The sequence below is a fragment of the Nelumbo lutea genome, chromosome 6 (assembly GCF_056320005.1).
Source record: "Nelumbo lutea isolate HS-2025 chromosome 6, American lotus-T2T, whole genome shotgun sequence".
In the NCBI taxonomy this organism is placed as follows: Eukaryota; Viridiplantae; Streptophyta; class Magnoliopsida; order Proteales; family Nelumbonaceae; genus Nelumbo; species Nelumbo lutea.
In genome coordinates, this window is record NC_142689.1 from 41,211,815 (window position 1) to 41,228,022 (window position 16,208).

Genomic DNA, 16,208 nt, shown 5'->3' on the forward strand with positions numbered 1-16,208 from the left:
ACCTCGCCACTAAATCCCACCAATGGTATGTCAGCAGGCTGCAGATCAGCTTTACTAAGTTCCATTCTCTTGAAGGCTTCTGCGAACAAAATGTTTACCAAGCTACTTGAATCCACTAAAATCCTCTTCACTGTAAAGTCATTTATCAATAGCTTTACTACCAGGGCGTCGTCGTGGGGGTATTGGACCCCCCGTATATCATCCTTTGTAATAAATTACCTCCTCCTTTCGGGGGTGCTTGCACGACTGGCTATCCTCTTGCTCTAATTCTCTCACCACATTCTTTCCTGCTGATGTGGTGCAGCCTGCTACTGTTGAGCCTCTGGTGATTACATTTATGGTCCCTTGGACCTGCCTCTCTTGTGATTGTTGGTTTTGGGGAGCTGGCTTTTGTTGTCTGCTACTCTAGGGCGTCTCCCTACTAGTTCATGCTTTGGGTTGCCATTCATCTTTGTTGAAGCGCCTCAAATAGCCTCTTTTGATGAGGTCTTCAATTTCATTCTTCAAATTCCAATAGTTTTCAGTATCATGTCCAACATCTTTGTGAGAATGGCAATATTTATTTGGGTTTCGAGTAATAGGATCCCCCTCATCTTAGGTGGCCATTTCATGTAATTGTTGGACTGGATTTGCATCAAGATCTCCTTCCTCTTAGTATTCAATGGGGTAAACACTTTGGTGTATGTCGGCGGCGTTGTTGATTGTCAACCTGATCCTCTGACTGGTGACTTGCTCTTGCCGCGCGGTGAGCTGCTACGCCTTTTCCTTAGCAATCTACTCCTCTTTGGTGACTTACTCCTTCGCTTGGTTCTACTTGTGCTCGCTTCTTCTTCAATGCACTTTCTCTTTCCTGTTGTGTCAGACTCTGCCCCCACTGCTTCCTCCACCTTGATGAAGAGGTGTGCTATGTCAAGAAATTTTTCCATGGTGACTGAAGGGTGCAATTCGAGCTCCTATTTAAGCTTGCAATGTTTCACACCCTTCTTTATTGCTATAAGCTGCACAGCGGGATCCAGGTCCAGGATCTGTAGACGCTCCATGTTGAACCTCCAAATATATTCCCTAAGCATCTCATTTGACTTCTGGACAACGTTGAACAAGCAAGTCGCTGATTTGGAGTGTCTCTTGCTGGTAGCAAATTAGTTAATGAAGAGCTTGGCGAACTAATCCCAATTTTTTATGGAACCAAGAGTCAGCCTAGAATACCAGAGCCAGGCTTCCTCTTTCAGGGTGGTAGGAAATGTTATGCACATACTGGCATCATTTGCTCCATGAAGGAGCATAAGGGCTTGAAAGTTGCTTGCATGTTCCACCGGGTCTGTCTTTCCCCTGTAGGACTCCAAAGTTAGGGCTCGGAAGTTCTTAGGACATGGTGCTTTAAGAATATCAGGTGCTAGTGGGGTTTCACCTATCAGACTGGGTGGTTCTGAGAGGGAGACCATCTTGCTGGTCGCAATGCTATTCTCCTCGTGTTGGGCCTCGCTGCTAGTGCAGGCAAGCTAGATCTTTCTTCCTGCGTGGTGTGTTTGCTTCTTGCTCTTCCTCCTATTGCATTTGGTGGAATTGGCGACATTGGTCCTGACAGAAACCTTAGCTTGGCTCTATGTGGGGGCCTGATCATTCTGGGCTACTGCGTCCACTCTGTTTGGGACCTAAATCTAACTACATACCCGTGGGCGAGGTGGGTCTTCTTGATTTAGGCCCTTGTTTTGAGGAGGCAGCTACTGGCTGCTCCTTGGAACCTCCTGGTTGTTGTGTGGGACCTATTGATCGTTGGTTCGGATTCGTTAGCTATTAAGTGGTTGTTGTTGATTTTTGCACGACTAATTATTATGCGGTGTCTGCTGACCATCCCATGGTATTGGCTGATTAGGCACTACAGGGTGCCACTGCTGTTGATATTGTTGTTGTTGTTGCTACTGCTGCCCAGCAATAAAGATGAATCTATTCTCCCTTGACCTAATTTGCTCAGTCATGGTGTGCACATACCGCACTAGGTCGTTCAGTTATTGCACATCGGCTGTCATGAGAGGTGTTGTGGGATCCGTGGCTAGAGGTGGCATATTTGCATTGTCTTGTACTTTGGCCGGTGGGAAAGGAACATCGATCTGGCCTATTGTGATAGTTGGGATTTGGCCATTGATGTTGTTATTGGCAGAAGTGTGGTTTGAGGATGACATTGAGGGTGGTTTTTCAGAGAAGATGAAAGAAGAGAAGAAATGAAAGAAAGAAACAGTAGCTTTCCGCTGCATTCCCACAGACGGTGTCAATTGATGATGCACAATCTGCTCATTCTCTCATATTAGTAATTTGGCCTGAAATAGGTTCTGATCTGGCAGTGCCGAGTTGTACTGCCGAGCTAGTAACTGTACGTCCGAGCCGGAAGAGCTGTAAAGAAGGAAATATTAGAGTGCCTGGGTAGGTATTACCCAAGAGAACACTTTGATGCTTAAGTCAAAATAGGGGTTTCTATGAGAATATGTGAGAGAGTTCAAGAGCTTTTGTGTGCATACCTTTTAGGATGGATTTGACTGAGGTTCAGTTGCCATTAGGCAACATCTCTGAGTCTTCTGCGAAGCTATTTCCATAGTTTAAGGTGTGTTGGAGTGTTAGTTGCTAGATTCGTGCAACGTTACAGGTCGCCCGCGGGTCTTGTGGCGCACAGTTCGGCGAGCTATTCCCATAGTCGCGGTAACGGTACTCGTGTGGGCACGGTGCATGGAGCGGTTTTGGATGAGCTTGAGTCGTCAACAGGCCTTGCTCGCCCCAGCTCAGCCGCACACCTGGTGCCGGTTGCTACGTGTTAACCTGTCGAGCTATCTTGTGGACTCGGATACTGTGCCATCAACAACGCACACGCATAGGTATTTGCGTGGGATGACCAAAATGCCCCTCATCAAAACCAAAACACATAGATTGTCATTTTGTAATTGCGTCAAAAAAGATTGTCATTTTGTAATGAAGTTATTAGGTGGTTTTGCTAATCAAATAGCAACCCGATGTTGGTGGGTGCAATCATGATCCAACCGGTTTAGAGGCCTAATCCATGCACCCATCATTGACTTTAAATAGTTGATCCCTTTGGGACATTGTAAAAACACTATTACATCCACCTCATAAGGCAACATATCATTAGGGTGGTAATTTGCGGTCGGGATGAGCAGTTGAAAATTTTTTTAACACCTGTCCTTTATAATACCATCACCCCACCCTTGAAAATGATTAATATCCATTTTGACGGTTATCAAAATATTTATTAAGTGCTTATTTAATGTAATTACTTTGATGTGCCTATTAGATCCAGTCCCGATAATTTGTATCCGGTATCTCCACGTCGTAGTTGACATGTCTGATAGAACTTAGTTCATAAACAAGTTATTTTCGACTTAAGCGGGTCAACTTAAACCTGGCACATTTATTAAACTAGTCGATATGATTTTGATATATCACGAACTTAATTTATACCATATTTATGTGCATTGTCAAATATTGTCAATCCAATATCATTGACCTGTCGTATGTTTAAAAACCCTTTAATATATTAAAAAATAAAAAACTTTTTGGCATTGTCTAAATTCTTAAAAGGAGTTCAGATGATGCCATTGAAAGAGGAATCCAGTTGGTAACAAAAAAAAATAGATTACCATTTGTTGTTTTTTTTTTTCTTTTTCAATTGAGTTGACGCGACTCAATTTAGACTACCAAAAACAAAATTTATTGAGAAAGCTATTCATTCACCGTAAATCCCTATATGCAGAGGAAATTTTGAGTCGTCGATATTTTATGTGTAATGCGGCGAAAGGAGATCAGAAACAATATTCGGAAATGGGAGAAGTTGGCGAAATATTTTTGGAATGCAGAGTACACCAGAGAAATAAAAGGGAAATTTCACTTTTTCAAGCAACACGCTAATTAGTAAGTTAGTAACAACCACTCACTCCAACTGCTTTGTTTGCTCCAGATTCGAAAGTTAGTCAAAGAAGCAATTTGATGATTGGGGCCATGCTTGTCAGCAAACCTTAGAAGTGGGGGTACCTTTACAGCATGCCCTCACACACCCATATGTATGTTCAGATTGGCGCCATGAGGGGATGTTCCTAATACATGGTTGGGATTGGTTGTAGTGATTAGAGAATCACTTCCTGTTATGACTTCGGAGGATCTCCGTCCGTCTGGAATTTGAATTTTGAAAGTTAAAACCTGAAACAGCGTGACCAATCCGTCATTGGTGAACCTTGTTGCACGTAAGTATTATTGCACACACACTACACATAAAGAAAGAGAGAGAGAGATATGTTGACGAATGACGACCTAGGATTCTATTATACCCGCTTCAGTCCAACACTCCCAACTCGTCACCGTCACCTTAGCTGTCTAAGGTCCTACCATAACTCGTGACACCTACCGACAGCCTGGCGATTTCCACAAAAGTACCCGCGAAAAAATATCCGCACACATTGGTCTAATCCACGGGAATTGCCTTCGCCCGTTTTCTGCTTCCAAAAACATCCAAAAGCAATGATTCTGTTTGTCTCATGATCTAAATCATTTCAGTGATATACAAAAGCAATAAAACAAGTAGACCCTTGTTTCGTTTTGGTTATCTGCTATACTCCATATCTTCGTATTTTGTAATGCCGATTCAATTCAAACCCAACATGTACAATTTTGATTTGAGATTTGAGATTTGAGACCAATCTTGCTCAAAATTTGATTCTCAAAATTAAAAAACAGAACCAAGGTTCATCATAGCCCATATATTACAATGTTAGAAAATTGAGACGATGGATTGGGCTCGCCCAATCAGAGTTTGTTCTGTAGGTTAGACATAAAACATATATTATATTACAAACGAGGAAATCATGGAGTTGTTATCTCTGTAATCACCTCCTACATGTCTACTCCTTTCAACCTCTTGCCTGCTTGTATGAATTCCTCGATGACATCAACTTCGTTCATTTGCTGTGTTCAAGATTTCAAAGTAAACAAACCCTCATCAGCTTGTATATTATATAGATAGATCAACTGAAACATACAAGATAGGATGGGATTGAGAAACCACCATCAATGAAAAGTGTCTTCGGACAGCATCAACCATTTGATCTTTGGATGGATTTGAGTTCATGCTCATCTGAAGTAAAACATGTCCACTTTCAAGTAAATCTTATCATCCAGAGAAGATATGAAGATTTTGCATAGCCGAGTGATTTGGTAAATAATAAATAAACAAAGGAACTCACAAGGTTAAAACGTCTACAATATCTCCACAATGAGTTCGATCCTAGTCTGGCCAAGTTCACTTTCTGATCCAAAATATTCATCTTGTTAAGCCTGGTCTTATTACATAATAATAAAAGGGAAAAAAAAATTGACTGCTGCTTTCAGATTCTTACCACATGAGACTTGTGAATATTTGACTGAACCTCTCTGCTGTTGCTTCTGTTCCCATGAACTTCTCTGAAATTGCTCCGGTTAGTTGATTTTGATGAAGATATCCATGGCCGTGCATGCCTAATTCTTGGCTTGCTTGGTTTGTGAAACTCAATACTACTGGCTGTACAAAGAGAATTAGAGGAGAATCCCGTTATAAGTAACATGAACATGTTTGACCTAACCCAATATTCATTCATGTCCATCCTTGTGAATAAAACAGTAAAACATACATAAATCATGCTCCTTCTCGCCCATGTCCGAGCTACTGTAAGAGTTATCCAAGTCATTATCTTCATCATCTTCTTCATTCCCGGTAGGAGGTTCCAGCACGCTTAAAGCATTTCTTTGTAGCTTAACTTCGACCCCATTCTTTAGAACCTGAGATTTCAGTATACATAATAGTTTACTAATCCACCACAATAAACAGAAAACGGTAATTAAATTGAACTCCACCCATGAAAAGAAACGACTGATGGGTTTGCACCCTGAACTGCCTTTGCACAGACTAATAATCTTCGTGAGCTTAGTTTAAATCAAGGATCAAATGACAAAAACAAGAAAAAAAAAAAAAAAAAAACAAATAATACTCTTTTTCTCAGCCTTTCAAACTAATTTCCCGCATGATTATTAGAAAAACTCTATTTTTTTTTCTCTCACCCATAAATCCCTAATTTATAATTGTTGATAGAAATTTCATAAACATAGATCCAGTTACGATCCTTATCATTATGAGAAACCCACCACATTACTCAACCAAGCAATCTTTCTAAGTTACCAGTGAAGCCATAGGCCAATTTAAAGAAGCAATTGCCCGGATTACAAGGGGAAGCAAAAACCCTAAACTAGGTATGCATGACAAAGTCATGAACAAATAGAATGATACACAGATCTCGCTGTCATGAAAAAATAGAGAAAGATCGGAAGAAATACCAGCCAGTGCCAACCGCCGAGTCCAACAGCCTTTTTGACAACCCCTTGCAGACCCACCAGAACAGATTTTGTCCGGTTGTTCCCTGTAACAATGACTTTCGTGTGCCGAGGAAGCACAGACAACTCTTCATCACCGCTTTCTTCGCGGAAGGGAGACAGGAAACGGGAAGAACATTCCAGCATCTTTTTTGATCTACTGTGTTAGCTCCCAACCGTGCAGATGAAATATTCTCAATTGATCAGAAGAGCAGTAACGCCAATGACTCGACCACCATGATCCGACCCCCAGTGTTCAGAACTGGTAAATCATATGATTTGGTTGAATTGCCGATCAGCAACCCATGGTTTTGAGTTGGAAGGTTCTTTCCAAAACTAAAACTTGAGTCGCAAATGAACCCAAGACACCAACTGAAGCCCTTGAAACAAAACCACAAACAACAATTAGGTTTTCAATGCTTATTACAAGGGAATTTCATTGCATTTAACATAAAACGAAATGCATGAATGATTCCTCCGATTCACGGACTTGGCTGATCCTATTAAATGGATTCAGTTAATCCGATTGAGAAATAAAGAAGAAGAAAGAAAGAGAAAAGCGTTGAGATTTATAAGTTATTTGGAACTGGAAGTGAAAATAACATCTTATTTTTGTCTGAAATTAGTTTTCAACCCATAAAAATCTCAAATTGAAACCCTGAAATTTCATGTCGTGGAAGCAATGGCATGTGATATATCTGAAACAAAACAAAATCGAAGCTCGCCAGATGGAAATTCTAGCTGAAAGAAAAAGAAAGAACAATCATCAACCTCTGACACAATTTCCCTCAATAACCATTAACTAAAACTAAAAGGTCCAAAACCCAAAATCCCTTATTTTACCATCCCCGTTTAAACAACTTGAAGAATTCCACTAATAAATCGCTCCAAGGAAGATAAACAAATCCATGAAGTTGACAGAAACTTAAAATCAATCGAAGCGATCGGAGTAAGTAAACCCTAGAAGCCAAACTCGGTACAGAATGCAAGGATTCCCGAGATCAAAAGCCCCCGAAGCACATGCGTCCAAAAATTAACAAAGGAAAAGATTATCTTACTTACACAACACCTCTTCAGAATCCGCCGATTCTTAGATAAAAGCATCGATTTGACCAACAACGCACAAAATGCAGTAGACTGGCACTGAAAACAACCTTCAACACAATAAATTCAAGCTGGGAGAAGCTGAATTTCGAGCTGTAATCTAGTGTAGAATCGCAGATCTACGAGAAACCAGCACGCAAAATCCGAATTGCATGCGAGGGAAAATCGAGCAGCAGCTCGAATGCCTGAAACTCGCTCACTCTCTCTCTCTCTCTCTCTCTCTCTCCCTCTCCCACCCTCCCCACCTTGGTTTTCCAGATGGAATTCTGCTAACTGAGAACAGCAACAGCACACTAAATGCCTACCAACTGCCATAGAAACGACCTGCCTTCGCCGTACGGTCACGCCTTTTGCAACCCAATCTGACTGATTGACCGGAATTAGCCGGTTAGGAATCGTCCGGGGCACGGCTTGGAAAAGACAAAAGAATTTGAGAGTTGAGGCTCATTGAGTCATGGCTCGGCTGGCTCAGGACTTCAGGACTCAGGAGGAGGTTGGTAACCAACTTTGTCGTGTTTGCATTATTTTACGAGACAACATGAATACATCAAGAAGACCCAATCACAACAAGCATGTGAGCGTACAGCGAGCCACACATTAACATCGACGGATCTCATTACTCATTATTACAACAAATTATACTAATAATAATTTGCCCTAATAAAAATAATAATCAGGGGGACCCACATTGATGCTTTCTATTTGATATTCTGATTCGAGTGACTGTTTCGATCGCCTATTATGATTTATGATCATGACATTAAAAACACTGGAATGGAATCAATCGTTCTGGTCTGTTGTCCTTTTGATAGATAAATTGACGAAAATGTCCATAGGAAGACTTAAAATTCAATTCCTTTGCAGTGTTTTTTTTTCCCCATAAATATTAAATGATGATTGTATGGAGTGAGTGGTTGTGTATTTCATTTTTACACTGTATGTATGCAATAATTTTGATAGCGTAAAGCAAGAAACAATTAGCAGCAGATCCAACAAGGGCCCCCACCTAACCTCAAGCTAGAAACTTGGAATTATTTGAAACATCACCGCAGCGTTTGCATGCCATGTCCCTTCTATAATACCAGTTAACTCCGGGAAGTTTTCTCATCTTGTGAGGGGGCCCTTACCCTTACAAAAAGGCTATCAAAATTATTATTGACATAGTATAAAGCTTCAAAATATAGTGGGTAATAGTTAATGCATTTTCACTAATATATAATATATATAAGATAAAATTTCATATATATGAATGGACCTGGGCGGAGGGGTAGGCTTTTGCTAAAATTTGAATGGACCTGCCCAAATCCCTAAGCCCAAAGCAATGTAAAATGTTAATTTGCAGGTTGAGCAAATTTAAGTTTCACCCCTATCTATAAGATATTTTGAGATGAGGTCATAATAAATATCTGTTCGGTTTGTAATCGGAATTGGAATGGTTTATTTCTATAGTCTTTTTTGTTTAGATAGGGGGGAGGGAATGGCCATTCCTTCAAATGGGATTTCAATTTCACCCAACCAAATAGTTGGAATAGAATTCCAGTTCCAGCCCTCTATTCCCATGAACCAAATGGGGCATAAGATATATTGTACTATTTGTTTTTGTCAATTTTTTTTTTAAGTATAAGGGTAAATTACAGATAAGTACCCTTTACTTTGGGGGTAGTGATAGATAGGTATCATGAACTTTCAATTGCAACACTTGAGTACCCTAAACTCTAAAAATAGACACTTAGGATCATCTGTTAGTATTCCTTCAATTAAACATTACATAATGTCAAAAGTACCATTCTCATGTATTTCTAAGATCATTCTCAGGTAACCAAACATCTCCGCACAATGATGTTCTCACATGGACAACAAATAACATATTCAAACTTTTTAACGACAACATTCTCTGGTGATGATTTTATCCTATAGAATGATCTCAAAAAATAAATGAGAAGGGTATTTTTTATATTATATAATGTTTATTTGACGGAATACTAACTGATGGACCCAAATGTTTATTTTTGAAAGTTCACGGTATTCAAGTGTTGCAATTGAAAGTTTAAGATACCTATCTTCCATTATACCCCCAAAGTACAAGGTACCTACCTATAATTTACCCTAAGGGGGCATTCTTTTTTTGGATTCTGAAAGGGGGGAAGTTGGTCAATGGGATTTTAGTTCCCATTGACCAAGAATCCCATGTTCTTTTTTCAAATTTATGTGGGGACCAGTGAAAGTTTATTTTCTAGGATATCACTTAGCCGAGTAAACGATACCCATCTCCTAGATGGGTAAATAACTTTCCCACATATGAGGAAAGTTGCCAAAACTTGAATGAGACAAGAATGATGTTATGGTCCTACGTGTAGGATCCCGTCATGGGTCAGTCCACGGTGCGAAAGCCCTGCTTCCCCTTGCACCTTTCCTTGTGTGCATACCCTCTTGCGGAAACTGAATGGGTGATTTGTCCAAGAGACCACCCGAACTCTCCCTTGGGGTGATTTGTCCAAAAGACCACCCGAACTCTCCTCACTCTTTTCTTGGCTGGAAAACTGAATGCTTTATTTCAATTCGTAGCTCCTTAAATAAGAGATTACAGAAGCAAGTTCCTAATTAAACTCAAACTCCAACTTGAACTCAAACTCCTAATGGTAACTCACTATTACTTAAGATAAGATAAAGATGAGATTAGATTAAGATAAGGGATAAGGGATAAGATAAGGATAAGGTAAACTGGAAACAAGTTGGCTTGAGGTGTCCAAATAAGGATGGACCCACCCCTATGAGCTGTCGTGTGGGCCCTACTCTGCTGCTACTGCCGGGTGCGTGCGCGCGACTCATGGTGTCGCTGCCGCGCGGTGCGTGAGCGCAGTGCGTGCACGCGCCTCATGGTGTTGCTGCCATGTAGTGCCGGGCGTGTGCGCGGTGCGTGCTGCCGTGCAATGCGTGCGGTGCGCGCTGTTGCCTGGCAGTGCGTGCTACGTGCTATCGGCGGTGCGTGCTGCTGTGCAGCGCTGCCAGGCGGTGCCTGCTACTGTGCGGCCTGCTATGCGTGCTGCTACCTATGAGTGCGTCGCAGTGCACTGTCGGATGGTGTGACCACAACATTACATCCCTCTCGGACTATGAGCTTGTCCTCAAGCTCGTGTTCCGAATACATGGCTTGGGATTCTGTGAATGGATCAAACGACTGCACACTATTTCTCAGTCTGCGAACAGTATGAACAATAGGGACTACCCGTATCTTAGTGCATAAAGCTAGATTATCTGATGCAGACCCCAGCCACCATCTTTAGTTCCCAGCTCCCAGGCATAACCATGGCTTAAAGTGACCACATGATCTGTTGCACTCAATCCAACCGTAAGGACATTGAAGTGTTCCCCACCTCCTGGGTCATATAGTTTGAAGTAGTTTTGTGGAAGATCCACATAACAAAAATTGCATACTGGACCACGGCCCCGGTGTGCTTTGTTGTGGATCACAGGAACGCATCGGGTAAACTTACAAAAGAGAACCTCAAGAGCAGCCTTACAGAAGTGAACCATACGTTTTGAAATATCCCCACGGCCTCCCCCATATGTATTTTTCTCCATATTGCAGAACATAGGGCTATCTATGAACACAAAATCCATGCCATCAATATAAGTTTGAGAGAAAGTTACCTCTATATCCTACCCCTCCACCTTAGATCTATTGCGCACTCCTGTTTCTTGGTTTTCTGCATAGTTACCATAATGTGATGGCAACCCTAACTCTATGTCCATGCCGAGCCAAGGCCTTTGGTAAAGCCCCAGCAACATCGCCAAGCCCACCTGTCTTCGTCAAAGGAGCGCATTCTGCAGGTTCTACTATATGTTCGTGACATTGTCCCCGGCCAAAGGAGAAGACTTTACAGTTTCATCTTCCGTGCGCTGATCCTTGGGAATAATTGCGGTAGTAGGGGCTGCGATCTGTTGTTCGTTGGATGCTTCTGCTCAGTCCGGGCAGCGTCTTTTGGTGTTGGCGATTCCCTCCAAACTCATTTCTTTGTTGGAGAGGAGTGCTTCCAACAGGCATCGCATCTCTCGGACGTCTTCCCTGACTTCACGAACCTCCATGCTGGTTTCTGCTAGCCTATGTTCCAGTTCGTTGACCTTGACTGATAGCTGCTCCATATCGCCCGTGACGTTTGGCTCTGATACCAATTGTTATGGTCCCACACGTAGGACCCCATCACGGGTCAGTCCACAATATGAAAACCCTGCTTCCCCTTGCGCCTTCCCTTGCGTGCAGACCCTATTGCGGAAATTGAATGGGTGATTTGTCCAAGAGACCACCCGAACTCTCCCTTGGGGTGATTTGTCCAAGAGACCACCCAAACTCTCCTAACTCTATTCTTGGCTGGAAAACTGAATGCTTTATTTCAATTCGTAACTCCTTAAATAAGAGATTACAGAAGGAAGTTCCTAATTAAACTCAAACTCCTAATGGTAACTCACTCTTACTTAAGATAAGATAAAGATGAGATTAGATTAAGAGAAGGGATAAGGGATAAGATAAGGATAAGGTAAACTGGCAATGAGTTGGCTTGATGTGTCCAAATAAGGATGGACCCACCCCTATGAGCTGTCATTTGGGCCCCACTCTGCTGCTACTGCCGGGTGCATGCGCGTGACTCATGGTGTCGCTGCCGTGCGGTGCATGTGCGCAGTGCTGCTGCCATGCAGTGCCAGGCGTGTGCGCGGTGCGTGCTGCCGTGCAATGCGTGCAGTGCGCGCTGCTGCCTAGCGGTGCGTGCTGCTGTGCAGCGCTGCCAGGCGGTGCTTGCTGCTGTGTGGCCTGCTATGCGTGCTGCTACCTATGAAAACGCCGTAGTGCAATGTCGGATGGTGTGACCATAACATTACACCCCTCCCGGACTATGAGCTTGTCCTCAAGCTCGTGTTCCGAATACATGGCTTGGGATTCTATGAATGGATCAAACGACTGCACACTATTTCTCAGTCCGCCAACAGTATGAACAATAGGGACTACCCGTATCTTAGTGCATAAAGCTAGATTATTTGATGCAGACCCCAGCCACCTTCTTTAGTTCCCAGCTCCCAGGCATAACCATGGCTTAAAGTGACTACACGATCTGTTGCACTCAATCCAGCCGTAACGACATTGAAGTGTGCCCCCTCCTAGGTCATATAGTTTGAAGTAGTTTTGTGGAAGATCCACATAACAAAAATCGCGTACTGGATCACGGCCCTGGTGTGCTTTGTTGTGGATCACAGGAACGCACCGGGTAAACTTACAAAAGAGAACCTCAAGAGCAGCCTTACAGAAGCGAACCATACGTTTTGAAATATCCCCTCGGCCTCCCCCACATGTATTTTTCCCCATATTGCACAACATAGGGCTATCTATGAACACAAAATCCATGCCATCAATATAAGTTTGAGAGAAAGTTACCTCTATATCCTACCCCTCCACCTTACATCTATTGCGCACTCCTGTTTCTTGGCTTTCTACATAGTTACCATACTGTGGTGCCGCAACCCTAACTCTATGTCCACGCCGAGCCAAGGCCTTTGGTAAAGCCCCAGCAACATCGCCAAGCCCACATGTCTTCGTCAAAGGAGCGCATTCTGCAGGTTCTACTATATGTTCGTGACATTGTCCCCGGCCAAAGGAGAAGACTTTACAGTTTCATCCTCCGTGCGCTAATCCTTGGGAATAACTGCGGTAGTAGGGGCAGCGATCTGTTGTTCGCTGGATTCTTCTGCTCAGTCCGGGCGGCGTCTTTTGGTGTTGGCGATTCCCTCCAAACTAATTTCTTTGTTGTAGAGGAGTGCTTCCAGCAGGCATCGCATCTCCCGGATGTCTTCCCTGACTTCACGAACCTCCATGCTGGTTTCTGCTAGCCTATGTTCTAGTTCGTTGACCTTGACTAATAGCTGCTCCATATCGCCCGTGATGTTTGGCTCTGATACCAATTGTTATGGTCCCGCACGTAGGATCCCGTCACGGGTCAGTCCACGGTGCGAAAGCCCTGCTTCCCCTTGCGCCTTCCCTTACGTGCAGACCCTATTGCGGAAACTGAATTGGTGATTTGTCCAAGAGACCACCCGAACTCTCCTAACTCTATTCTTGGCTAGAAAACTGAATGCTTTATTTCAATTCATAACTCCTTAAATAAGAGATTACAGAAGAAAGTTCCTAATTAAACTCAAACTCCAACTTGAACTCAAACTCCTAATGGTAACTCACTCTTACTTAAGATAAGATAAAGATGAGATTAGATTAAGAGAAGGGATAAGGGATAAGATAAGGATAAGGTAAACTGGCAATGAGTTGGCTTGATGTGTCCAAATAAGGATGGACCCACCCCTATGAGCTGTCATTTGGGCCCCACTCTGCTGCTACTGCCGGGTGCATGCGCGTGACTCATGGTGTCGCTGCCGTGCGGTGCATGTGCGCAGTGCTGCTGTCGCGCAGTGCGTGCACGCGCCTCATGGTGCTGCTGCCATGCAGTGCCAGGCGTGTGCGCGGTGCGTGCTGCCGTGCAATGCGTGCAGTGCGCGCTGCTGCCTAGCGGTGCGTGCTGCTGTGCAGCGCTGCCAGGCGGTGCTTGCTGCTGTGTGGCCTGCTATGCGTGCTGCTACCTATGAAAACGCCGTAGTGCAATGTCGGATGGTGTGACCATAACATTACACCCCTCCCAGACTATGAGCTTGTCCTCAAGCTCGTGTTCCGAATACATGGCTTGGGATTCTGTGAATGGATCAAACGACTGCACACTATTTCTCAGTCCGCCAACAGTATGAACAATAGGGACTACCCGTATCTTAGTGCATAAAGCTAGATTATTTGATGCAGACCCCAGCCACCTTCTTTAGTTACCAGCTCCTAGGCATAACCATGGCTTAAAGTGACTACACGATCTGTTGCACTCAATCCAGCCGTAACGACATTGAAGTGTGCCCCCTCCTAGGTCATATAGTTTGAAGTAGTTTTGTGGAAGATCCACATAACAAAAATCGCGTACTGGATCACGGCCCCGGTGTGCTTTGTTGTGGATCACAGGAACGCACCGGGTAAACTTACAAAAGAGAACCTCAAGAGCAGCCTTACAGAAGCGAACCATACGTTTTGAAATATCCCCTCGGCCTCCCCCATATGTATTTTTCCCCATATTGCACAACATAGGGCTATCTATGAACACAAAATCCATGCCATCAATATAAGTTTGAGAGAAATTTACCTCTATATCCTGCCCCTCCACCTTACATCTATTGCGCACTCCTATTTCTTGGCTTTCTACATAGTTACCATACTGTGGTGCCGCAACCCTAACTCTATGTCTACGCCGAGCCAAGGCCTTTGGTAAAGCCCCAGCAACATCGCCAAGCCCACCTGTCTTCGTCAAAGGAGCGCATTCTGCAGGTTCTATTATATGTTCGTGACATTGTCCCCGGCCAAAGGAGAAGACTTTACAGTTTCATCCTCCGTGCGCTAACCCTTGGGAATAACTGCGGTAGTAGGGGCAGCGATCTGTTGTTCGCTGGATTCTTCTGCTCAGTCCGGGCGGCGTCTTTTGGTGTTGGTGATTCCCTCCAAACTCATTTCTTTGTTGGAGAGGAGTGCTTCCAGCAGGCATCGCATCTCCCGGACGTCTTCCCTGACTTAACGAACCTCCATGCTGGTTTCTGCTAGCCTATGTTCCAATTCGTTGACCTTGACTGATAGCTGCTCCATATCGCCTGTGGCGTTTGGCTCTGATACCAATTGTTATGGTCCCGCACGTAGGATCCCGTCATGAGTCAGTCCACGGTGCGAAAGCCCTGCTTCCCCTTGCGCCTTCCCTTGCATGCAGACCCTATTGTGGAAACTGAATGGGTGATTTGTCCAAGAGACCACCCGAACTCTCCTAACTCTATTCTTGGCTGGAAAACTGAATGCTTTATTTCAATTCGTAGCTCCTTAAATAAGATATTACAGAAGGAAGTTCCTAATTAAACTCAAACTCCAACTTGAACTCAAACTCCTAATTACCTACTCCTAATGGTAACTCACTCTTACTTAAGATAAGATAAAGATGAGATTAGATTAAGATAAGGGATAAGGGATAAGATAAGGATAAGGTAAGCTGGCGGCGAGTTGGCTTGATGTGTCCAGATAAGGATGGGCCCACCCCTATGAGCTATCATGTGGGCCCCGCTCTACTGCTACTGTCGAGTGCGTGCGAGCAGCTCATGGTGCCGCTGCTGCGTGGTGCATGCGCGCAGTGCTGCTGTCGTGTAGTGTGTGCGTGCGCCCCATGGTGTTGCTGCCGTGCGGTGCCAGGCGTGTGCACGGTGCGTGCTTCTGTGCAGTGCGTGCGGTGCGCACTGCTGCTTGGTGGTGCGTGCTACTGTGCAGTGCTGCCAAGCGGTGCCTGCTACTGTGCGGCCTGTTGTGCGTGCTGTTGCCTATAACTGCACCGCAGTGCATTGCCGGATGGTGTGACCATAACAAATGACCCTTTTAATAATGGATTATCCTCTTCAACTTCTTTGAATAGCTTATCGGGAGTGACTTGCTAATGATTTCTCTGATTTCTCAGGCTTCTCAGAGGGATGAATTATCAACAACATGCCTATTTGGGAGTGGAAGGCTTTAACACAACATCTCTTGGCTTTGCAAGGTGGGTCCCACCTAGAAAGCCTAGAAGGAATCGAATTTATGGTGAAACTAGTTTTGGTAACTTATT

At 43.8% G+C, this 16,208-nt stretch overlaps 1 protein-coding gene and 1 long non-coding RNA gene across 7 annotated transcripts; both read right to left on the reverse strand.

Annotated features, from left to right (window-relative positions):
* Positions 1–3,823: 3,823 nt before the first annotated feature.
* On the reverse strand, positions 3,824–4,493 carry LOC148848728 (uncharacterized). The gene is made up of 2 exons (XR_016100449.1): positions 4,312–4,493; positions 3,824–4,200 (listed from the first exon to the last, which is right to left on the reverse strand). It is a non-coding gene; the product is annotated as an uncharacterized LOC148848728 (long non-coding RNA).
* A 193-nt stretch (positions 4,494–4,686) lies between these two features.
* On the reverse strand, positions 4,687–7,846 carry LOC148848729 (uncharacterized). Of its 6 annotated transcripts, none has more exons than XM_088948750.1 (7): positions 7,458–7,846; positions 6,364–6,771; positions 5,664–5,811; positions 5,394–5,554; positions 5,241–5,303; positions 5,063–5,131; positions 4,687–4,962 (listed from the first exon to the last, which is right to left on the reverse strand). In XM_088948750.1, exons 2-7 carry the CDS (start codon positions 6,544–6,546, stop codon positions 4,891–4,893), a joined length of 696 nt encoding a protein of 231 aa, XP_088804876.1. In that variant the 5' UTR covers positions 6,547–6,771; positions 7,458–7,846; the 3' UTR covers positions 4,687–4,890. The 6 variants fall into 6 exon arrangements, with proteins under 6 accessions (XP_088804876.1, XP_088804874.1, XP_088804873.1 ...); XM_088948748.1 differs by having other exon boundaries at positions 6,364–6,779; positions 7,458–7,828; XM_088948747.1 differs by having other exon boundaries at positions 7,462–7,824.
* Positions 7,847–16,208: the final 8,362 nt, after the last annotated feature.